Raw genomic sequence first — 22,577 nt, 5'->3', positions numbered from 1 at the left:
AGCCCATTTGTTTCCCTGTGAGATAAAAAAATAACTCAGTGCCCCCAAAACACCATGTCACCTTCATTTAGGATTCTAGTTATGGATTTGATATCCACCTCTCTCCCTTTCTGTATATAAATGTTAAGTCTGAAACCCAAGCATAAGCTTTTTTATCATTGGCATGATGAGGCTGTTATTTCAGGATAGTGGGTCTTAAATTATGATTTATGAAGCATTGGTGGTCCAGGTCCTGAATAACTGATGAAAAAAACACTAATGGATTTATTTAGCAGCCTGACTGTTAAAGATGAAAAGAAAGATTAGGCATGTGTAAAACAGGAGAGATGAAGAATGGCTGGAAAAGTTGGGTGCTTTGCTGTTGAGCAGAAGAGGTGGATGAGCAGTTTAGGAGCTGCCTTCAAACATATGAAAGACTGTTGTGGAGTAGAGAGAAATCAATTACTCTCAAAGTCTGTGGAATCAAAAAAAATAGGCTGAAATTTCATCAAGGTAATTTTAGGTGTTGGGAGGAAAATATTGGAATAAAGACAACCAAACATGGGTGTAGCTTGCCTGAGTGGGTTGCAGAGCCCTGATCGGAGGTGACATCCTTGGATCATCCAGATAGAGCTCATCTTTTCCTGAGTGAGGGGAGGATGGATCAGATTAATTCAAATGGTCCTTTCTGGACAAATTTTCAAAGTTCTTAAGGATGCTCAGTGGTCTGCAGGAATCTTTGAGGTCTGACAGTGATTTATGGCTCCAAAGGCCAGGGTGTTGTAGTAGGAAGGTTTGGTAATTAGGATTTTTTAAATGTTTCTGATGAAGACAAAGAGTGATTACTAGGGAGGTAATTAGTGCAGAGAGATTCTCTCCCAACCCATGTCCTTGGTCCCTCTCATCCAGTCTGCCTGTTCTTATGAGTGGCTAATGAGCTTGAAAGTTTGTGCCATGTGTAAATGTAGAGGTGAGTCCCATGGAATATGGTGTCCAGTGTCTGAGTGAGTTCACAGCACCAAGGAACCAAAACCGGCGCAGGTTGCCCAGAGAAGCTGTTGCTAACCCATCCCTGGAAGCGTTCAAGGGCTGGTTGGGTGGGGCTTGGAGCAACCTGGGATAGTGGAAGGTGTCCCTGCCCATGGCAGGGGACTTGGAATGAAATGATCTTTTAAATCCCTTTCAGCACAAACCATTCCTTGATTTTATGATTCTATTCCTTATCTGGGACATCTCCTCAAAGCTCAGGAGCTCAGACATCATTCCTGTTCTCCCAAGGCATTGTTTCACTCTTATTTATCATTCTTCCTTCAGTGATGCCCACAAATCTGTCAGTCGTTGGTCTTTATTACTACTAGATACCACCCAGAAACTTTTCTCATATCTTCTGAAAGAATCAAAAAAATCATAGAATGGTTTAGGTTGGAAGGAAACTTAAAGATCACCTTACTCCACCCCCTGCCACAGGCAGGGACACCTTCTACTATCCCAGGTTGCTCAGAACTCCATCCAGCCTGGCCTTGAACACTTCCAGGGATGGGACATCCACAGCTTCTCCGGGCAACATATTCTGATGCCTCACTAGCCTCACAGTAAAATATTTCTTCCTAATATCTTATCTAAACCTTCTCTCAGTTTGAAGCCATTCCCCCTTGTCCTGTCATTCCAAGCCCTTGTAAATAGTCCCTCTCTGTCTTTCTTGTTGCCTCCCTTCAGGTACTGGAAGGGCACAATTAGGTCACCCCAAAGCCTTCTCTTCTCCAGGCTGAACAATCCCAATCCTCTCAGCCTTTCCCCACAGCAGAGCTGTTCCATCCCTCTGATCATCTTGGCGCCTCCTCTGGACTCTCTCCAACAGATCCATGTCCTATCTGTGGTGGAGACCCCAGAGCTGGAGGCAGCTCTGCAGGTGAGGTCTCACCTGAGCGGGGCAGAGGGGCAGAATCCCCTCACTCAACCTGCTGCCCATATTGCTTTTGATGCAGCTGCTGAAGAAGCTGCTGATGTTAATAGTCAAACCAGGAAGCTTCAGGAGAAACAGAGAGAAGTGGAGAAGTGAGCTGAGACAGACCTGACGACAGTATCTTCGTGGGTCAGCCTCTCTAGGCTTCATGGCTGTTACCTTTAAGGAGTCAAGATGGTTGTGTTTATGCAATTAAAAGAAAAAAAAAAACAGAAAAAAAATGTGAATAGCATCCTGCAAGCATAACTATATTACTTCCCTTAGATCTTAGAGGCGTATCTATAACCCAGCCAAACTGCTGAGTGTGAGTTTGCAGGAGGAGCTTTACAGGGGAAGCACCGCATTTTGCAACAATTAATTTTGCAGAGGAAGCAGCCTGTTTAAAGATGCCTGCAGCAGTCACTAAAATATGTGTTGTTTTTCAAGGCCACCAGACACACAGTTGGCTAGGTTGGCTAATAAACAAAATAACAATGAAAAAAAAACCCAACAACCCAGCCTCGTGGGGTTTGCAGGAAGAAGGGATGAGAAATAAAATGAATAATGCTTACCTGCTAGGGGTGGGTGAAGTCTATAATTGTTTAGCCCCCAGCAGATCCCTGCAAGGGTTAAAACTGACAAAGATATTAGTTGGTGACTGCTAAGATTGTTGGTTTGAAGCTCTGGGCAAAACACAGACTGTTATTTACCGGACTTGGTCGATTTACTTCTTAATGCAATAATGACCTGTGAAATGAAACGTGAGCTAGACAATTGTTCCTCATTGTTTCCAGTAAAACATCCTTTCATACCCCATTAAACCACCATTAATTCCATTTGAAAGAGAAGCAGGCACAAACACCGAGGGATATCTCTCTCTTTTCCTCTCTTTGTGGGACTGATGAAGGCCTGTGGATAGAAAAGCAGCTTTTTTACCAGTTTTAGAGGGTGTTGGGTGGTCTATGGGGGGTCACATTTCTGAATGAATGCCACAGAGATCTACTGGAGTGGCACCCAGTGGATCGCACTCCTCAGTTTTGTAGAAGAACATATCAGCAAACCCAGCAAAGACAGTCAATTTATTGGTGTGAATACATCATGTTTCCCTCTCTTTTTTAGGTTGGCTTTCTTTAAGCATGAGATTTATGTAATCATGCAGTGTATGCACGTATTCATGCATGTATGTGTGCATCATTTCCCACCTAGTAGTTTTAAACACATTTTCAGTTTTAATTGAAAGTAGTAAATTGATGAGTCCTCAAAGATAACAGACTCTTATAGGTTAAAAAAAAAAAAAGGTGGTTGTGAGCAAAACTTTATGAGTGAAGCTCTCTGTCCCCGTAACGGGGGTTATCCCTTGGTTACCAAAAAATGCTCTCTGGAGAGAAACTCCAGTTTTGTGTCTCAGCAAAAGCAAAAACTTTGGCACACTGGTACATGTTGGGAAATCCAGCAACACCTCTGTAGTAAAACACTTTGCATGAAACTGGTTTATTTTACACCTGATTCTCCTCTGCTGTGGCATTAAAAGACATGTAGACGTTGCACTGAGGGACACAGTTTAGTGGGACTTGGTACTATTAGATTTACAGTTGATGGTCTTAGAGGTCTTTTCCAATGCCAAACCTCCACAGCCTTCCCAATGAGTGTCCAAACTCTCTCCTTGCTGCCTTATAGCCTTGCCTTAAACCTAGACCATGGCTTTTAATCAGTTCTTTGGCAGGTGTTTACCTACAAGGAGTTTACCGTGGATAAATGTCTTTGATCCAAGAGTACCACAGTTTGACAGCCAATATTTTAACATGTTCCATCATCTCACCTGTTTTTATATTCATCTCACCCTACTTTTATATTTTATTTTATTTAATACTCTATACTTTCATGTTATTTGCTACACTAGATGCCTTTCTTTTCCCATGACAGATTTATGCCTCGGGAAGGATTTTGTCTGAAAGTTTGCTCAGAAATGGTTCAGCTGCAATGAACAAAATGAATCTTTCTTTTGGTGCGTGTTAGAAAACAAATCTCTGAACTCTAGAACCTGTGGGCTTGTAAAGGTTACAGGTTAGCAGCTAAACAACTCTGTGGCTAGTGAAATGTTTTCTATCCATAGTCCTTGTGAAAAAATGTGTCCAGTACTATCTATGAAAATAAACTGCAGAGAGCCATTACTTTCTGATGTGCTGTGAAAGATCTAAGCTTTGTCTGTGGCTTGTGAAAATTTCAGTTCCTGCTCTACTGCGTTGTTTGAAGCAGAGACATCAAATGCTTTCCTGAGTATTTGGAGCCTTAAATCCCATATTCCAGCTCCCTTGCATTGCATCTGCTAATTAACAAAAGAATTCTGGGCACTTCATGACCCTTGTTGCCCAAGGCCTTGTTGTCCCTAGGAGGCAAACGTGTTGTGTCCTAACGTTACAGACTGGGTGAGTCAGGAGCCAAAGGATTACAAAAAGGCATCTGTGGTGGAATGGAGAAGAGACCTCAAAGTTTAACTAGTAACACGTATGGCATCAACTGGGAACAAGTTGGTTGTTTTTTGATTAATCAGCCTTTTTATTAAGGCACTTAGCATGGTTTAGTTTGTGTAGAATTGAGATTTTTTTTTTTTACTTTTATGCCTGTATGTGTCTCAATGACTATTTATAGGATCAAGTCTCATTGGCAAAAAAAAAAAAAAAAAAAATGGACTGTTGTGGAAGGATTGAATTGCAACTCAGAAAAGAGATGGAGAATGAGAAGCGCAAAATTCCTTGTCATGCATATGAAGAGTAATGACCTGGGAAAATAAGTATCTTTTTTTTTCCTTTCCCACTAATTCTTCCTACACAGCACGACTCTGATTCAGAGTGAATCATGATGGTGTGTTCGTGTGTATCAAACACGTGTGTTTATACACACACACAGACACTGGAGCAGTTCATCATTTCTTCCCTCTTATCTTCCAAATATTAGCATTTAATGAAATACACATTTCCTTCATTTATTTTGAACCTGCTCCAAGGCCAGCAAATACCAGAACCTCAAATGTTATGACAGGATAGATTCTTTATTGGTTTGTTTTCTTTTCATTCTTTCTGTTTTCACTGTGATTTTTAATTTTTTTTTTTTTTTTTTTAAAGATTATAGACCCTTATGTTCCAACTCAAGGAGCCTGGCTTCCAACTGAGGTACACAAATATGTCCAAAAAAATGTCCCTGAGACCCATCCAATGCAGACAGCTGTGCAGCAAACAGGAAATTGTGGAAGTCAGGTTCATCAGAGACACAGGATTTCCTCTGTGGATGTTTCAGATAAAGCATCTTTAATTTTTCCATGCTGGATCAGTGCTGTAAAAGAGCCATGAGAAAAGTTGGGGAATTATCACCTTGTGGTTTTGAGACAGGGATGTGAAAGCAGAACTGAAAGACAGGTTCTTATGGGGACCCCCACACCTTGGCCACATTGACATGACCTCTTCCATGCAAACTCTCACTTGTCTGTCGGTGGTCTAGGCCAGCAGGACATGAGCCAGCTCTGAACCAGGAGCTGTGTCACGGGGACAAAGAAGGGCAGGACTGATTAGGGTGGGTATTGGAACAGGCTCCCCAGGAAAGTGGTGGCAGCACCAAGCCTGACAGAGCACAAGAAGCATTTGGATGATACTCTCGGGCACATGGAGTGATTTTTGGGAGCGGTCCTGGACAAGGCTAAGGGTTGGACCCAATGATCCTGGTGAGTCCCTTCCAACTCAGCATATTCTGTGATTCTGTGATGGGGACATTTCCATACCAATGTGGTTACACTTGAAGTTGGGCACGGTCCTAGACTGAGCTGTGGTCAGCACGATCTCAGGTCTATCCCTCTAGGGCAGTGTGAGTGCCATCCTAGTTTAGAACATGCTGTCCCAGAGGTTTCACTGCTGGCACACCTGCACCACAGGAGCCGATGGGTTCAGCCACTGGGATGAGAGGAGTGATTTATTGTGAGACTGACCAGGAAACACGGGCTGCTGCTGCAGAACAACCCAGCAAATCTGAATTCATTAGAGAACTCTGCTAAAACATTCTGTGACTTTGAAGAACCAAAGAATCGTAGAAAGAATTGTAGAAAGACTTGGGTTGGAAGGGACCTTGAAGACCACCTCATTCCAATCCCCATGCCATGGTCAGGGACACCTTCCATTATCCCAGGTTGCTCCAAGCTCTGTCCAACCTGGTCTTGGACATTTCCAGGGATGGGGCATCCGCAGTTTCTCTGTGAAACCTGTGCCAGGGCCTCACCATATCCTGTGAAATGAGGTTAATTCTTTTTTTGCCCTTCGCATATTACCCTGTGATGACTCTTGACACTTCAGTGTCTGGACTAGAGAAGTGTCTATGTAGCATCTGGTATGGTGTGCTTACAAACTAGTTTGAGGCTCCTATGAAACATTGGGAAAAATGACATCCTGGTAATTACCAGTGTCCATGTGGCATTACTAAAACAGGAAAGCACTCAGATGTCTGTCTGTGTGACCTTAGCTTGTCTTGCTCTCCTCTTCGTGCTTTTAGGTTTTGACAGTCTTTCGTTTCATGATCACAGTAACAAGCAAGCAATTTTGACTCATTTGGTCCAAAATGTGATACCACATGTTTATATAAAAGAGATCTGCCTTAAAGAGAATGCTTCAGGGAGACCTTATTATAGCCTTTCAGTACTTAAAGGGGGTTTATAAGAAAGATGAGGACAGACTTCTTAGCAGGTCCTGTTGCAATAGGACAAGGGGTTATGGTTTAAATAAGAAGAAGCTTGATTTACAGAATCAGAGAATCACAGAATATTCTGAGTTGGAAGGGACTCACCAGGATCATTGAGTCCAGGCCTTAGTCCTGCACAAGACCATCCCCAGGAGTATTATCCATGTGCCCCAGAGTATTATCCAAACACTCCTTGAGCTCTGTCAGGCTTGGTGCTGTGACCACTGCCCTGAGGAGCCTGTTCCGTGCCCAACCACCCTCTGGGGGAAGAATCTTTCTCTAATATCCGACCTAAACCTCCCCTGACACAACTTCAAGCCATTCCCTCAGGTCCTGTCACTGGTCACCACAGAGATGGGTGTCCGCTCCTCCTCTGCCCCTCACAAGGAAGTTGCAACTGCAGTGAGGTCTCCCCTCAGTCTCCTCCAACTGAACAGAACAAGTGCTCTTAGACGCTCCTCATATGGCTTCCCCTCAAGGCCCTTCACCATCCTTGGAGCTATTTATCTAATTTAGACTAGATATAAGGAAGAATTTTTTACAATGAGAGTGGTGAAACACTGGTACAAGTTACCTTCAGAAGCTGTGGCTGCCCCGTCCTTGGAAACATTCAAGGTTATGTTGAACAGGGCTCTGAGCAACTTGGTCTAGTTGAAGATGTCCCTGCCCACGGCAGGGGGATTGGACTAGATGACCTTTAAAGGTCCATGCCAACCCAAACCATTCTGTGATTCTGTGATATGCAAACCAAAAATCAGCAGTAGGAGCAGCAACCACCCATCCCAGTTTCATTATAGTGACTCAGGACAACGACTTGATAGAACATTTTAGCTAATGAAGATGCAAGTGTTGAAAGCTTGGACCAAGAGGTTGCTACACGCAAAAGCAACTTTTAACAAGATAATTACTGAGGGAAAACATGCAAAATCTTCATTTATAAGACATAGCTTTGATATGGATATCATCTCTCCACCAAGTTCAAAGCACATGTGGTTGACATGATGAGCACCATGGGGTTCTCGGGATATGTAGCGTGGGTAGTAATATAATGCTTAGTTAAAATAATTAGTTGAAAAGAACATATTCATTTCCTAATGCATTTTTGGAGCAACAGATCAGTGCTTTGGAAAAAACAGTCAACTAACTGGCATTGTGTTTAAGAAAGAAACTGGAAAAAAATTATTTGCATCTGGGGTAGTTACACTGGATGCTCAGTTTTAGATCATGCCAAGAAGGTGGCTATTAACATATAAAAAATATATTTATTGTAATATGCAAATATATAAATATATATGATTACAAAATCATTCTGCCTTCTCCAGTTGCTGAGAAAAGAGACCCACAGCCAGTGAGGCAGCTATCATTGCATCATCAGGTGTTCTGGAAGAACTTTTCAGATCAAAACTGTGGGTTTTTTCTTTCTTTTGTGTTGTAGGCATGTCAAATTGACCATAGTACCTCAACTTGTCTTTGAAAATAAGTTGTCAAGAAAGGGAAGCTTGCAACTGCAATTTGCCCCAGGCCATGGACCTGAGCAATATATTGGACTTCTGTCCTTGCTTTTTTTTCTTTTGTCTTTCCTAGTCTTTATTCCAAATCTGGGTAACTGCCCAATAATTTTAGTTTCAAGAGGCCCTATTTTCTGGTTGCTTGGATAAGGCAACTTGAATTTAAAACTTTGGCATAGACCTTACTTGAGAGACCAATAGAGAATTTAACTTCTGTGTTTGACAAACTAATTGGCCAAGGTTTAAAACCATCAGTTATGCAATAAAACTGTATGCAATTAATTAAAGGGAGCTGATTATTTTCAGTTGGGCTCTGTTCCTGAAACATCCTCCTACTCAATAATAAACTTTGTTCCTGCGGTGGTTTTTCTGATATTAATAAGCACATTGCAAAACTAGGGTAATCCTGCCTCCTTGTTTTCTTCTCATGCTCACCAGGATGCAACAGTTACTGGACTGAAAATAAAGTTTCATCCCTATAAGTTCCATATTGAGAGAAAAATAATTTTTTCCCCTCTGTGGGATTAATGGAATCATAGAATCCTTTAGGCTGGAAAAGCCTTCCGAGGTCATCGAGTCCAACTGTTACCGCACCACTGCCAAGCCCACTGCTAAAACGTGTCCCCAAGTGTCATGTCCCATCTACATGTGTTTTGAGCACTTCCAGGAATGGTGATTCCACCACTGCCCTGGGCAACCTGTTCCAATGACTGACCCTTCTTTCAGTGAAGAAGTTTTCCCTGTGATAGGTTATAGAATTAGCTCACCAAAAGCATCAAATTGGTTTGAGGTTTTATCAAAAATAGATATGAAAAAAAAATAGGGGGTACTGCTCTATTGGATGAATATTCAATTGAAGAAAACACTTGGCAAAAATTTCCCTAATAGCTGCAGAGAGTCCTTGGATCTTCTTGGACCTACTGATACATCTTGTGATAAACTACTTAAATTTTCTGTCCATGTCTCATGCCAAGGAGTGACCCCATTTAAAAACACACCTCACATTGGTGCAGGGCAGGGCTTTTGTGTCCCTGATCTCTGAGCCTGAGGAGACGGGCACAGCTGCCCTCTTGTCATCTCTGGAGAGGGAGCTAAGAGACAAAACAACAGTAGGGTGTGTCTGGAATTAAGCCTGTGGTAGATCATAGTTTGCTGTGGGGTAAAGGAATAGGCTGTGCCAGTTGTTGAGGACTTTTCCAGTTCTCTGAGTTATAGAATCGTAGAATGGCTTGGGTTGGAAAGGACCTTGAAAAATCATATTGTTCCATGGGCAGGGACACCTTCCATTATCTCAGGTTGCTCCAAGCCCCACCCAACCCGGCCTTGAACACTTCCAGGGTGGGGCAGCAACAGCTTCTCTGGGCAACCTGTGCCAGGGCCTCAGCACCTTCACAGAGAAGAATTTTTTCCTAATACCTAGTCTAAATCTATCCTTCAGCTTAAGGCCATTTCCCCTTGTCCTATCACTGCATGTCCTTGTAAAAAGTTCCTCTCCAGCCTTCTTGTAGGCCCCCTTTAGGTACTGGCATATATATATTAGGTTTCCCTGAATACAAATGTTATCATTATAAATTATTAGAGGTAGAAGTAGAACCACTAGAAGTAATTTTATAGTTGCAGGAAAATTATATGATGTTCCCCTTTACGAGTTTGAAACCACAGGGCAAGACATCTAAATTAGCTTTAGAGAAAGTATTCTGCCCAGCTGCCTGTGAAATCTGCTTCAGGTGGCTGGTTTGGATCCTTGTGCAGGGTTGGAAACGCTTTCTCCATTGTGTCTCTAGAACCCAAGGATAAAATCTTCCTCAGCTGCTCAAATTTGTGACTGAAGGAAGAAGGAAGCCCAAGGGAAGCCAGTGACCACACATAACGAAAAACATCCCTTGCTCTTGGAAACCCTAAGGCTTTCTGGAAAAGGATCTGACTCTGTTTATGTCTGAACAGCACCCCAGAGAAAAGAACCCAAAACCAGTCAGAGCTCAAGTACAAGTGCAGGGCTGCCCACAACAGTGTCATGCAAAAATGAGTCCTACAGAGCTCCAAGACTGGCTTAAAAATGAGGATCAAGTTTTAACATGTTTCTAGTGTATTGTTGGAGGCAGTGGTTGCTTTGGGAAGAGTATTCAGAATTTATAGACTGACTTTCTTTCTCATATCCCTGCCTTCCAAAGCAGTCCTTCAAGGATAGTTTGACCGGAAAGTGCATCCAATTCCTGTACTATTTCTTGATATATCTTGTCTCATCCACTCTTTTAGTCGTTCAAACCCCCAGTGACCAGGTGTCCCATAATTTGTGTGACTGACAGTGTCTGGGTACAAGGTCATCCTTAGGAATTCTTATCGAGAGTGAATACTTCCATGTCATCAGACTGAACAAGTCACTCATATTCTCTAACATGTTCAGGTATTTATATTGGATGTTTTCTTGTTTTTTTTACTGTTCTCTCTGCAAAGTGAGTATGGGTCCCAATTCAGTAGAAGTCAATATGGAAGTTTGCTTGTTTACTTTGACTGATTTTATGTAGATGTTTCTAAAGAAACCCTTTGTAACTAATAACTCTTCACTGCAACCCTGGAAGGCTCACAAGTTATGGGATGGTGGATTAACCAAGAGGGTGGGTGGGAAAAAGTCAATAATAATACCAATAAAAAAGCCATATTTCTGATCAAAGCAGAAAATGCTTGAATAAAGATTATATTAAAAAGAGAAAAATGTAGAGGTCTTGTTAAAACCTTTGGGTTAGTGTCCAGTTATGTGGATTTTCCCTCTAGTGCTTATTCTGGCATTCATTAAACCCTGATAAGTTACATAGAAACACTTGAAAGAATGATTAGAAATGCTATGTGTGAATAATAGAATTGCTTAAAGGGAAATGAAAATTCTTAAAGGGAAATGCATACTGACATGGAGAGTGAACTTGTGCAATTTTCTCATTGTCCAGGGTTATTATCTTATTCTTCTTATTTTGTGGGTGTTGAATTTGTGTGGTTTTACATTCACATTTTGGAGGCTTCTTAGGAAAATAATATTACTGCAGAGGGAGGTAGATGTGCTTAAGGTCTTTTGAAAAGCAAAGTCTCTTTTTTTTCAAGTGTCTTTCTTTGACAGGGTTAGACTAGAGTTTGGAGGGGAAGGGAGTAAAAAGAGAAATATTCCAAATCAGCTCTACAAACCTAACCCAGATCTTTCCTCAGAGTTTTCTGTGTGATCCTTAGCAAGGAAAACATGCTGTCTTGGTGTCTTTGTATATGACCTCAGTGTGCAGTGAGCACAAAGCCACTTCTTCTCAATTGTATCATGTATTTACCTCATTGTGACCTATTTGCCAGGACCTAGACCAGTCTCAGCTAGAATATCCTGAGTTGGAAGGGACCCACGGGGATCATCAAAGTCCAGCTGCTTCAGTTGGGGTCATCTAGAAGAGAAATCTGTGTGACCTTGAGTCTGTCAGCAAAACACTGTATGAGTGTTCCCCGGGAAAAGATATGTTTAAATCTTAAATAACCTCATTAGGAGATGGACACCAGGGATCAAATTCCTTGTGTCACTCTGGAAAACTCTCTCTCTGGTTTGGAGTGTCTGGGGAAGGTGTCTGGGCTCTGCAAAGGAAAAAGATGAAAGGGCAATAAACAATTTTGGTTTAGTCTTTGAAGTGTCTGCCGTTACTGTTGTGTCCAAGTGCTTTCTCTGTAAAGCAATTTCCTCCCACCAGTGAGATGTGTCCAAGAGCTTAGAGGTAAGAGGTTTAATGGTGAACATGATGGTGGTGATGGGTTGATGTCTGGACTTGATGGTCTTAAAGGTCGTTTCCAACCTTAATGATTCTATGATTCTATAATTCTGAGATGTAGAGCCTAGAAGAAAGAAAGATTTGAAATGAGAAATAAAAGTGGATTCTACCACGAGCTGAACAACCCTAATGCTGGACTGCTTAAGCTGCAAGAGCAGAAGTCTATCATGCCACTCCTCTTTATCTGAAAATTCCCTTCAGTGCCTCAGTGTCTGTGTATTTGCAGCTCTTTAAGAGCTTTTATACTGTAGTAAATGGAACTGGAGACTCTAGGCACTGTCATACAGCCAGAGATTCCTGTTGGGAGGAATTTGCAGCCCTAAATGGGTAAAAGAAAGGGCAGGAGAGGAAACTGAAGCACAACCAGGTCTGTGGGATTCAAGCAAGTCCATGTCAGAGCCAGAAGATTTACTGTGGCTGGTCTGGTACTGGACACAGGAATTTCATCTCCATCCTCCAGTGCTCTCAAGGTGAAAATCCTCAGAATCCAGTTTCAGATGCCTGAAACAGGCGAGATATTTCACCGTAAATAGACCCCAAAGGGTCCACCTTGGCATGGATAGGACTTCTTGCTGATAGGAATGACAAGGGAACATTTTGTGTTGCAAGAAACAATGTAGCCAGCACCTCTGGGAACCTTTTTGTTTGAGTAAGACTTTGTTGCTTGCTTACATGGTGTTTCTCTTTGAACAACCAAAGTGTTAATGGCTGCAATGTCAAACACTGGAAGGTTAAGTCAAAATTAACTTGTTGCCACAAGAACACTTTATACTCCTTTGCTTTGCTCTTCATGTTACAGAAATAATATATTAGCACTGCACAGCTGAGGCAGAGGGGAGCAGAGCTGATCCTGTGGTTGAATTAGGAAGTCAAGCTATAAAAGCCCTAATCTAAACTGTGGGATAATGAGATGTGAGAGGATTTTCTAAGTCCACTGCTGTTCATGTTGTGTTTGTTTAGTAAGATGGGAGTGTTTTCACTGAGATAAAAGCTCAGATTTCATCGAGAGAAGTTTTAAAACCAACCTTCAATACTTCAAGCCACGATGATTTATTGGGACATGGAAAAGCACTTTTTAAGCCATTATGAGGTTTTTTATTCTATGTGAGCTATATGTGGGTACACCATTGACATGTCTTTCCTTACCAGTGTTATTCAACGGAATTCGAGAAGTACTTTTCCCTTGTATTTTCTTTTTCAGTACTGCAGTCAAAAAAATCTCAAACTCAGAGAATGAAACCCTGCACCTCTGATATCGATGTCTGTGTTGACACAACTCTCAAAGAAGGATCTGTGGAGAAACTGAGGGCTCAGTGAACTCCCAGATCCGTCCACCTGTCACCTCACAGAGAACACATAGGTGGAAGATGACTGTAGAAATACCTGCAGTCACCCACGGACAACCAGTACATGTGTCCCTCACAGTCTGTGAAGCTTCCAAACAGAGTGAGGCTCAGAGAATCACATGTGCTCTGACAGCTCTTTTTCTCTTGTTCCTAGAACCTGTAATTCCTGGTTTATTGCTGCCGTGGTCTGTGGGTCAGGTCTTGAGAGAGATCCTGTGTTACACTAAAGAGAAGGTGTAGATGTATCTTGAATGTCATGGACAGGGATAGATTAGCTTGATTTTCCAAAGAGAGATTAAAGTTAAACTCAAAAGATTCGTCTTGCCTTACTGAAATAATTTATCTCTCACTAAAATTGGTGCCTAAGAAGCAAGTGCATGTAGTGATAGAACAAGGGGTAATGGCCTTAAACTGAAGATTTGGATTAGATTTGATATTAGGAGGAAATTCTTCCTTGTGAGGGTGGTGAGACACTGGTACAGGCTGCCCAGAGAAGCTGTGGCTGAACACATCCCTGGAAGTGTTCAAGGCCAGGTTGGACGGGGCTTGGAGTGACCTGGGATAGTGGAAGGTGTCCCTGCCCATGGTAAGGGGTTTGGAACAAGATAATTTTTAAAGGTCCCTTCCAACCTAAACCATTCTGTGATTCTATGATTTTAAAGGCTGTTAACTACACTTTCCCTCTAATCCCTGAGGTTGGCTAATTCAATATCAAATTTCAAGTATTTCAGCAATGCATTGAGCTGATTGGAGAAACCTGCGTAAAGCTCCTTCTGTTACCATCATATTCATGTAAAAATTGGGCAGTATTAAATAATTATATTCTGCATTTTTTTTAAACTAATCTCACTCTTAGTTTTTCTGTAAAACACTGTTTAAACTACCTTAGATAAGTATATTAACTGAATGCACATGAGATGTTATGTGTTTGCAATACCTGAGGTAGGGTATGTATACATATATATATATGTGTGTATACTATATATATATGAATATACATATATATACACATTGCAAGGTAATAGATGGTAGATGCATAATGGGATTCTGCTGCCTTTAGTGCACAGATCACTGGAATAGTGAAACTGTCATTTCTTCCCTTCTGCTGCCACAATCCTTTTGGTCACCATCTCCCCCCTGCAATCCAGTGATCTAAAAAACAAGGACTGGCGGTGACAAAGCATCAGAGAGAGGCTCAAATCCGTGTGGCATGTGACATAGAGAAAAGGTCACATTGCCCTGCATCAGCCTTCTCTTAAGTCAAGTTAATTAATGGTTCTTTTCTTTTCTAATTCAACTCGATGGGCCTCCAGGCAAAGTGCTGTTTCTAATGGCATTGTGCTCTGGAGTCACCCAGCCCCTGCATGTCCCCATGTCTTCAGGCTAGAAGGCATCAGCTCAACTCTCCACTCACTTTTCAGGTGTGTGTATTGCTCCCAAGTCACCCGGAAAAGGGTGATAGAGAGCCTGATCTGGGTGATTTTCCATTGAAAATCCAAATGCTGGCATGACCACTGTGGAGCAAAGCTGATAGGAGATGCAAAGAAAGTCTCAAATGAAAAGCCATGATAATTTCACTCTTCTCTGCTGTGAATGTGCTATGGACTCCTGTCCACAGAAGCAAAAGGACCACTGGTGGAGCATGTAAAGAAGGAGGGAAATGGAAACACAGAGGCACGATTTGTCCCTGGTTGTTTTTAGGAGCAGCTCTCGGAGTGGGCAGCAGTGTCTGCTCTTTTGTCAGCTCTGCCTCCACCTTGGCTGGGAGATGGTTCACAATATGGTTTACTAAGTATGGTGGTATTTGGTCAGAGATTGCACTTGATGATCTTAGAGGTCTTTTCCAACCTTAAGAGTTCTATGATGTGTTTGTGTCCTGTTCCTTGTGTGCTTGTGCATAGATGTGTGTTGGCTGAGGTGATGTTCATGACACTGGACTTGGTTGGGGTCCTGCCAAGAAGGCTGAGCTCACCCTCCTGTTGTCCTGCTCTCTGTGGGTTCATTTACACACAGTCCCAGCCTGTGCTTCTGGCTCCTCCTGGCATTGATGAATTCTGCTGTAGATCAACCCTGTCTTGTCTCTGAGCTTGTGCTCAGACCAAATGTTTCTGTGTACACCATATTGTACAGTTAAAAGAAACAGCAAGAGGTTTTACTGAGGTTCACAGTTGTCATCCAAGGAAAAGGCAGACAACAGGGTGTTCTCTCCACCACTGGTGGTAGAGTCCTGGTGGTGTAGCCACTCCTCACCTCATCCACTCTTTCTCTTGTTTTTACTCAGAGTGTCTGTAGGAGGGTTTCCACAGCTTGTTTGTGTTTGTGGGCTTTATGCACACATTTTTCATCCACTGTTTGTCAGAGCATCTAGATTAGAGGGATGCCTACGTGTGATGAGCTGAGGAGTGGGCTGACCTGTCAGCATCGTGCATCAGACATTTCCCACAGTTAAATGCAGCTGTGACCTCACTGAACTCACAGTTTATGGCTATTGAAGACCAGAGCTGGGTCCACCTGCATCAACCCAGAGAGACTGTATCTAAGTGAAGACAGGAAATTATTCCCATGTTTGCTATTGTGGTGACTCCAGTCCTCCCAAACCCATACTCTCTGTATTAATTAAGGTGCAGTGGGTAGGCATGTCCCTCTTCAGCTGTTGCCAATCACTCATTTCCAGCAGAGAGATAAGATCCAGGAAGGAAGTAGGTTGTCCCTTCTTTGTCTTCCACTCTAGTTCAAAACCTGCTCTTTCAATAAACAGAAAGCAGACAGCAACAACTTTGTTTTGTACCTCATTAATATTGATTTTAATAATGACCATATATTGTTTTTCTTCACTTTAAATATTTTTCTAGTACAAGAAAATGTACTACAGCCTTGTAAACTGCAAAGTGAACAGTAACAACTTTTTTGCAACAAATATACAAAAAAATAGGAGGAAATTCTTACTCTGAGGGTGGTGAACCTCTGGCACAGGTGGCCCAGAGAAGCTGTGGCTGCCCCATCACTGTAAATGTTCCAGTCCAGGTTGGACAGGGATTGGAGCAACCTGGGATAGTGGAAGGTGTCCCTGCTCGTGGCAGGGGGATTGGAACTAGAGAATCTTTGAGGTCCCTTCAACCCAAACCATTCTGTAACTCTACGAACTTACAAAGCGTGATGACAAATGCTAAAAGAAGGCCAAATATTTCCCACAACATCTGCTTGATCTTTTCCTCTGGATGTGAACTCTTCTCTCAAAGGGGCCCAGAAACAATATTGGACTCCAGGTTTCCTGAGGCTTTGGATACCTCTCTAACTGTGGCCTGTTCCCTCTGTTAAATTTACAGGTGAATCTGTGGTCAGAGAATCACTCTCTAGGGGCAGAGGTTCATGTGGACAGGGGCCCTGCCCGTGCAAAGATAAATAGAGTGATGTCAGACCACAGGCACGGAGACACAATCCTCTGCTCTGCCAAAACGTTTACCACAGCTCCTGGCATGCTTTTGTCCTGGGCCAGTTAATGCTCTCCCAAAAAATTCTTGTGTGCAGGTTGGGAATTTATGTGTGCCAGGGAACATTTCCACTTGGTCTGTTGGATGAATCCATCCTGTTTTTAAGGCTGAGGCAGTTTCATAGATGAATGCAACCAGATCACGTCACTTGGCCTCGGTGTCTGGGAACACTCCTGGGCACATTTAATTTACTAGTGGAGATGTAGCCAGAATGTCTCTTCAGGACCATCCATTACTTATATATCTGTGTTGAAGCTGATGTTTTTTGCACTACTCTGATTGTATCCCACTGCCTCTGGTTTTAAAGCTCTTATTTTTTCCTTTTGGCTGCTGTAACTAATCTGGGACGTGATCTGCTGTCTTCATAAATCTGTGCTGTGTTGGTTTGCTCTCTCTTCAAAGATGCTCAGGTTCCAAGAGCTGCTGTTTCTTTTTCATTTTCCCATTCTGAGGTGATTAAGCAACCCTGACTATAGTGAATTAAAAGGCATCCTTTCTTTTTGCAGCTTCTGTGTTACATCTTTTTTAACAGATTTTCTTCTTTTCTGCCTTTTTAGGGTCTCCCATATATATTTAGATAGTCAGCACTATCATTGCTGACTCTGTCAGAGTGTGGATAGCTGGTCAGGAAAAAAACCTGATGATGGCAACCTCATTTTTAGCTCTCCCAGTGCCTCCCATGCTCCTGAGTGGCTTGAAGTGGGACATATACTCATCCCTGGAAGTGTCCAAGGCCATGTGGGATGGGGCTTTGGGCAAGCTGGTCTAGTGGAAGGTGTCCCCGCCCACGGCCAACTCTTAGCATAGCCATATGTGTAATTATTAAAATCCATTTTCCTCCAGAGCATAGTAGTTGTGTCCAAACTGGGATGGTCACAAATCACATCAAGCCTCAGACAGCTCCTAGACACTTTTGGTCAGTGCTAGTTGACCTAGACAAGAAAACATGCCAAACATTGTTCTAGGAATGTAAAATATGTGTGATTGAGTGCTAGGGCTAAGGCATAACTCTTCCCAAGTGTGGACATAGCCTCAACGTACCTCTTTTCAAGACTGATGGAAAATGTCAGTGTCCCACTCTGTCCCAGAAGGTAAAGTTGAGCCTGGAAAATGTATGATCCAAACTTTTGAGACTTTTCATCATGGAAAGCATGCTTAACATACCACCCCTACACTGATCTCAGAAGAAGAAAATCTCTGTGGCAATTCAGACATTTACTCTGTTTATATTTTTCTGTCTTTTATGGAAAAGATTCAGCCCACCAAAAGCTCAGACACTGTTGTTCCTGGCTTCAAAGTTCATAGCTAGGTTCTGAGATGTTTTGTCCCCAGTGTCATCACTAATATTGAGTTTTCACCTCTTTCTATGGTAGAGTTTTGGTGTACAGGAGTAGAAGGACTGACAGGTTACACTTCCCCTCAAATCCTTCCTATTGACCTCTGAAATGTGGAATAAAAGCAAGAGCATTATCTAAAAAAACCCCAGGGAAGCAAAGGAAAGGGCTGAGTGATGTCTTCCTTTTCTTTCAGTGATTTCTGTTGCTTAGGGCAGGGAGGAGAAAGATTTGGAGGAGTACAGGAGATGCTTGGATAGTCTTCAAACTAGCCATTTTCATTGATGCTACTTGCTCAAATTGTACGTAAGGGTAGAACCAGAACTCTTCTGGTTCACAACATATTCTATGCAGAGACTTCTTTCATGAAGTGTCTTTACACTTCTTGTAAATGCCTTTTCACTAGTTACAGTTGACAGAATTGAGATCTCAGTTTTGGTGTTTGGTTCCAAACTTACTGTGTATGGTTTGGGATTACCTGGGAAAATAATAATCACTTGGGCTTGAATTATAAGAAGAATCTTAGTAAGGAACTGGACTGTAGTTACCAGGTCCTCACAATTTTTTTTGCAGAAGGTGAGGTGTCACACTGGACTTGAAGGCTGGACCTGGTGCAGGTACACCCTCAGCTCCCTGTAGGGCTCGGTTCCTAAATAGTGAATCTCCCTTTCTCTTCTTGCTCTCGTTTCTTCCTTCCTCTAAGCCATTTGAGGAGTATCTCACTGTCAGCTTTTTGGAGCACAGCAAAAGGCAGCCCTACCTCCACAGACCCCTGGCCATAACACCATCCAGGCAGATAATCTTAACCCATTCTTGCTCTAAACCAGCACTGTCAGTTTTCACAGGTCATCAGAACGATCCTGAAATGGTCATGGAAACGCTATTTCAGGGAAACACAGGACACTGATCTCCCTTGATCGTCCTATTCCGTGCTGAGGTGGCTGGTAGTGCCTGGAGTTAAACATGGATGTGGTACCTCGGAGAAGCAGCACAGACTTTGATGATACAGATCTGCTCAACGTCCATATGTCCCTTAGATGCCTGCTGGATGCTTGTGCAAAGGTCAGGCGTCTTTAGTGCTCTCCCAGAAGGTTTTTAATGGAGTGAGCTGCTAGCTTTTATCCTTCCTCATAATTTTATGAGGCAGAATCCCCCCTCCCCCAGGCAAGCAGCCAGCCTGCCACTAGCTATTGCCTTTAAAATTATGATGAAGCTTGAAATAAAACACAGCCACGGACTGAACCCACTAACTCTCAGTCCAAAGGTATTAAGGCTGCTGGTTGATAGAGACAATATCTAGTTCTTGGAAATGTTTTGCTTCCAGCACCCTGGATGATTAGGAAGAGAGGACTCGGCGAAAAAGATAATGATTCTGTATTTGCTGTGGAAATGACAAGTGCAATTAGAATTGCCAACTGAGTTGTGATCAAAATTCTGATTAATTACTTACTGCTATTTCACAGAGAAGAAATTAGTGCGTATCTAATTGGCGTTACTGAAATGTATTCTGTGCCTCGCTTGCATAAATTAAATGTAAAGAACAAATCTACTGTGTGTCTATGAGAGAGAGAAAGACAGGGAGCAAAAGTGAGTGTCTGATACTGGGCAAGATCCTCAGGTGATGTAAATCAGGACCGCTCCAGAGAAATCCTTGGATGGCGAGGCTCAGACTCAGGATGCTAAAAGAGGTACTTTGATTTGGTGTTTATTGAGGGTCAGACTGGAGGATCAGGGCAACCTTTCTTCCAATCTTATCGAATCTCACTCTATCAAAACCAGTCACAGCAGTATGAAATCCTATTTTCAGCTCGTGATGCCACGGCACCAACCCCCTCCCATACCATCAGAGACTCGCGATCGTGTGATTTTCGTTTGCTTATTTATTTCAATTTCAGCTCTGCACATGCTCCAGGCACATATACAATAATGGCAATTACACATAGTACAAAGCACATCAATAATTTTAGTATGAAAGAGAAGGAAAAGGCAGAGCTGTGATTCCAGTGCTTTAATCGGCAGGACCACATTATGTCAATGGAGCGGGGACACAGAGGACTGATTAGATAAATTCTCCCTTGCAGTTCCAGCACCCGGCACTGAAGTGCCCACCATGTTCTGAAAATTAAATGCATGCATTAAAAATGTATCTGCATTTATTTTCCCTCCGGTGTCTTTCTGGTTTTTCTAACAAACAGAATCTTGTGGAAAAGAAAAGAGAAAAACATCCTCAGATGGGAGCTTTGGCAGTGCATTTGTTCTCTGATTTTTCTGTAAAGGAAGTCAACTTTGCGCCTTGGTGGAGAGGGCTGTGAGTGTCAGTGGAAAACAGATGAGCCCCCTCCTTCTTCTTGCTCCCCCTCAATCAACTTTTATTCTCGAAGTAGCAGTGGGCAAAGATTGCAGAAGTGGGGAATCAAACAGGTTCCCTCATTTTGTTAATCTACGGAATTGTTGTCTCAAAAGAAGTTATTTTCCTATTCAGGATCTAACTCTGCTTTCATACTGCAGGTGTAGCTGCACTGAATTTAATGGGTCACTCCAATATCCCCCAAAACTGTGATGAAATCAAGGATCTCTATTAATTTTTCTAGCAGGATCTTTCCATTATTCTTTTCTTCCCTTACCTTTTACCTATTCTCACTACAGTGGCATAGAAGTATATGTCTAACTATAAAATATTCTTTTTTTTCTTCCTTCTTCTGGAGTCCCACCTCTTAAACCAATATTTCACTTCTGTCCACTCGAGTCTGAAAGGACACAGCCATCACCACTCAGCTGTAATGTTCTTTCTTCTCCTCTCTTCCTTTCTCTGCTTCTCTTATCTCCGTGATCTTCTCTTCTCTGTCTCCCTCTCCCCAGACAGCTTTATTAAATTCAGATCTCTCCTTCTGAGGCCTCTGTGTCTGAGCTCCTGCTCCATGTGAGCCATGGAGAGCAAAAGAGATAAAAAAGTCAAGATTCCCTTATGTTCCTTCTCTATTCAATGTCCTTGGCAGTAGAGAGATGCTTTTCACAGCATATCCTTCTGATTGGGCATTCAGGTAACTGACTGTGGTGCTGCCAGAATTATTAACCCTTTTGGAAGCTCAGGGAAAAAGTATGGATCCATTTTTAACAACTGACAACATGTTCTTGACATAATGTACCAAACTGTTGGGCAGGATTTGGGTTGGAAAGTGAGATCTCTGCTGAAAGCTCTTCCCCAGGGAATTTATGCATAAACAAAATTCCTGTGGCTTTCGTGGAGAGTGGTTATAGCCCAGATGTCTTGATAAGGCAACAGAGGTTTGGAAGTGTGTAGGACCAGTTTTCTACCTTCTGGATTATTCTCAGCACTTAGTACTCAACCCTTAGTGTTGTCTGACTCTGGAATGAGCCTTTCCATGCTAGTGGAATACAAACATGATCTACAAGGCTTCTGCCTGCTGTCCTTTATGAGCCAGATGAGATGTGGAAACTGAGCAAAGCCAGATGGGCTCTTTGTAGGCTCTCCAAACTGGCTTAGCTCTTCGTGGCATTCTGGGAGCTGAAAGATACTCTCTGATGTCCCAAACCAGCAGAAAGGCCTGTGGAGGTTCCTGCTGAGAGCTTTCCAGCTAAGCTTTCCAACTGGCATGCCCAGAAAATTAAATATGTTCTGATATCTTTGACGCAATAAACAAGCAAAAATCCTGTTTGTGCTTGTCTTATGTGTGTGTCTGGCAATGCTGGTGTTATACCAAAGAAAAAAAAAAAACAAACCAGACCAAGATTGTCCATACTAACAATTCTCTTCATAAAAGTTGGATAATGTAGAAAATTATTCATGAAGGGCATCTTTTAAGTTTTAGCAGGGTTCCTAAGCTAAGCAGCCCTGGAGAATCTGTATTACTCTGCCTATCCTAACTTTGTTTCACTGCTCTTTTTCTTTCTCTGGTGTTAAAGCACCAAAAACTCCCAAAGAAACAAATATCCTTAATGCACCTGTTTGTTTTCCTGTGCACAGCTAATGCTTTCCACCATCTCAGCTTTGATGGGATTTTGTAGAAAGTGAATATTTTTATGCTTAGCCCCATAATCAGGGCAATGATAAACAACTACATAGTACCCCAACACCAAGAGTCTCAAAAATGTTATTGACTGTCATGTTTTAGGGCTTGAGCATAAGATAAGTGCCTTTACTAACATAAATTTTCTTTTTCTCACAATGTCCTGGAGGATTGCCCGTGCAGGAATGCAGCTTTATAATTTTATTTTCAGACAAGGTCAACACATCAGCTATTTTATATTGGCCTAAGCACCATGCTGTCATCAACTAGACCACCTGAGGAAGTGGCCTGCTGGGAATGCATTTTAACCATCCAAATAGAGACATCCAAATCTTTGCAAGCTCAACCACCAGAAATTACAGGGAAAAGCAGAGAACAAATGGGCTTCGGTGTGAGTTCCTTCGAGCTCCATGCAATAGGCTGTTACTTCTCTTTCGGC

At 42.4% G+C, this 22,577-nt stretch overlaps 1 protein-coding gene across 9 annotated transcripts in view; it reads left to right on the top strand.

The window, feature by feature from the left end:
- PKHD1 (PKHD1 ciliary IPT domain containing fibrocystin/polyductin) overlaps positions 1 to 22,577 on the top strand; it is a 258,573-nt gene that overhangs the window by 195,512 nt on the left and 40,484 nt on the right. The window contains exon 59 of one of the 9 annotated variants that reach the window (XR_004356232.1): positions 9,876 to 9,937. The exons of 7 other annotated variants lie outside the window; for them this stretch is intronic. Coding sequence is in view for 1 of the 2 variants with exons in the window: in XM_032683663.1 (XP_032539554.1) it covers positions 9,876 to 9,973 (98 nt within the window). In the remaining variant the exon portion in view is untranslated. Of the gene's footprint in view, positions 1 to 9,875; positions 10,161 to 22,577 lie in introns of those variants that run through there. One more of the 9 variants, XM_032683663.1, reaches the window with a different exon arrangement.

The sequence above is a fragment of the Chiroxiphia lanceolata genome, chromosome 3 (genome assembly GCF_009829145.1).
Source record: "Chiroxiphia lanceolata isolate bChiLan1 chromosome 3, bChiLan1.pri, whole genome shotgun sequence".
Taxonomy (NCBI): Eukaryota; Metazoa; Chordata; class Aves; order Passeriformes; family Pipridae; genus Chiroxiphia; species Chiroxiphia lanceolata.
Note: the sequence above shows the minus strand (reverse complement) of the source record. Positions and strands in the feature narration are given on the sequence as shown.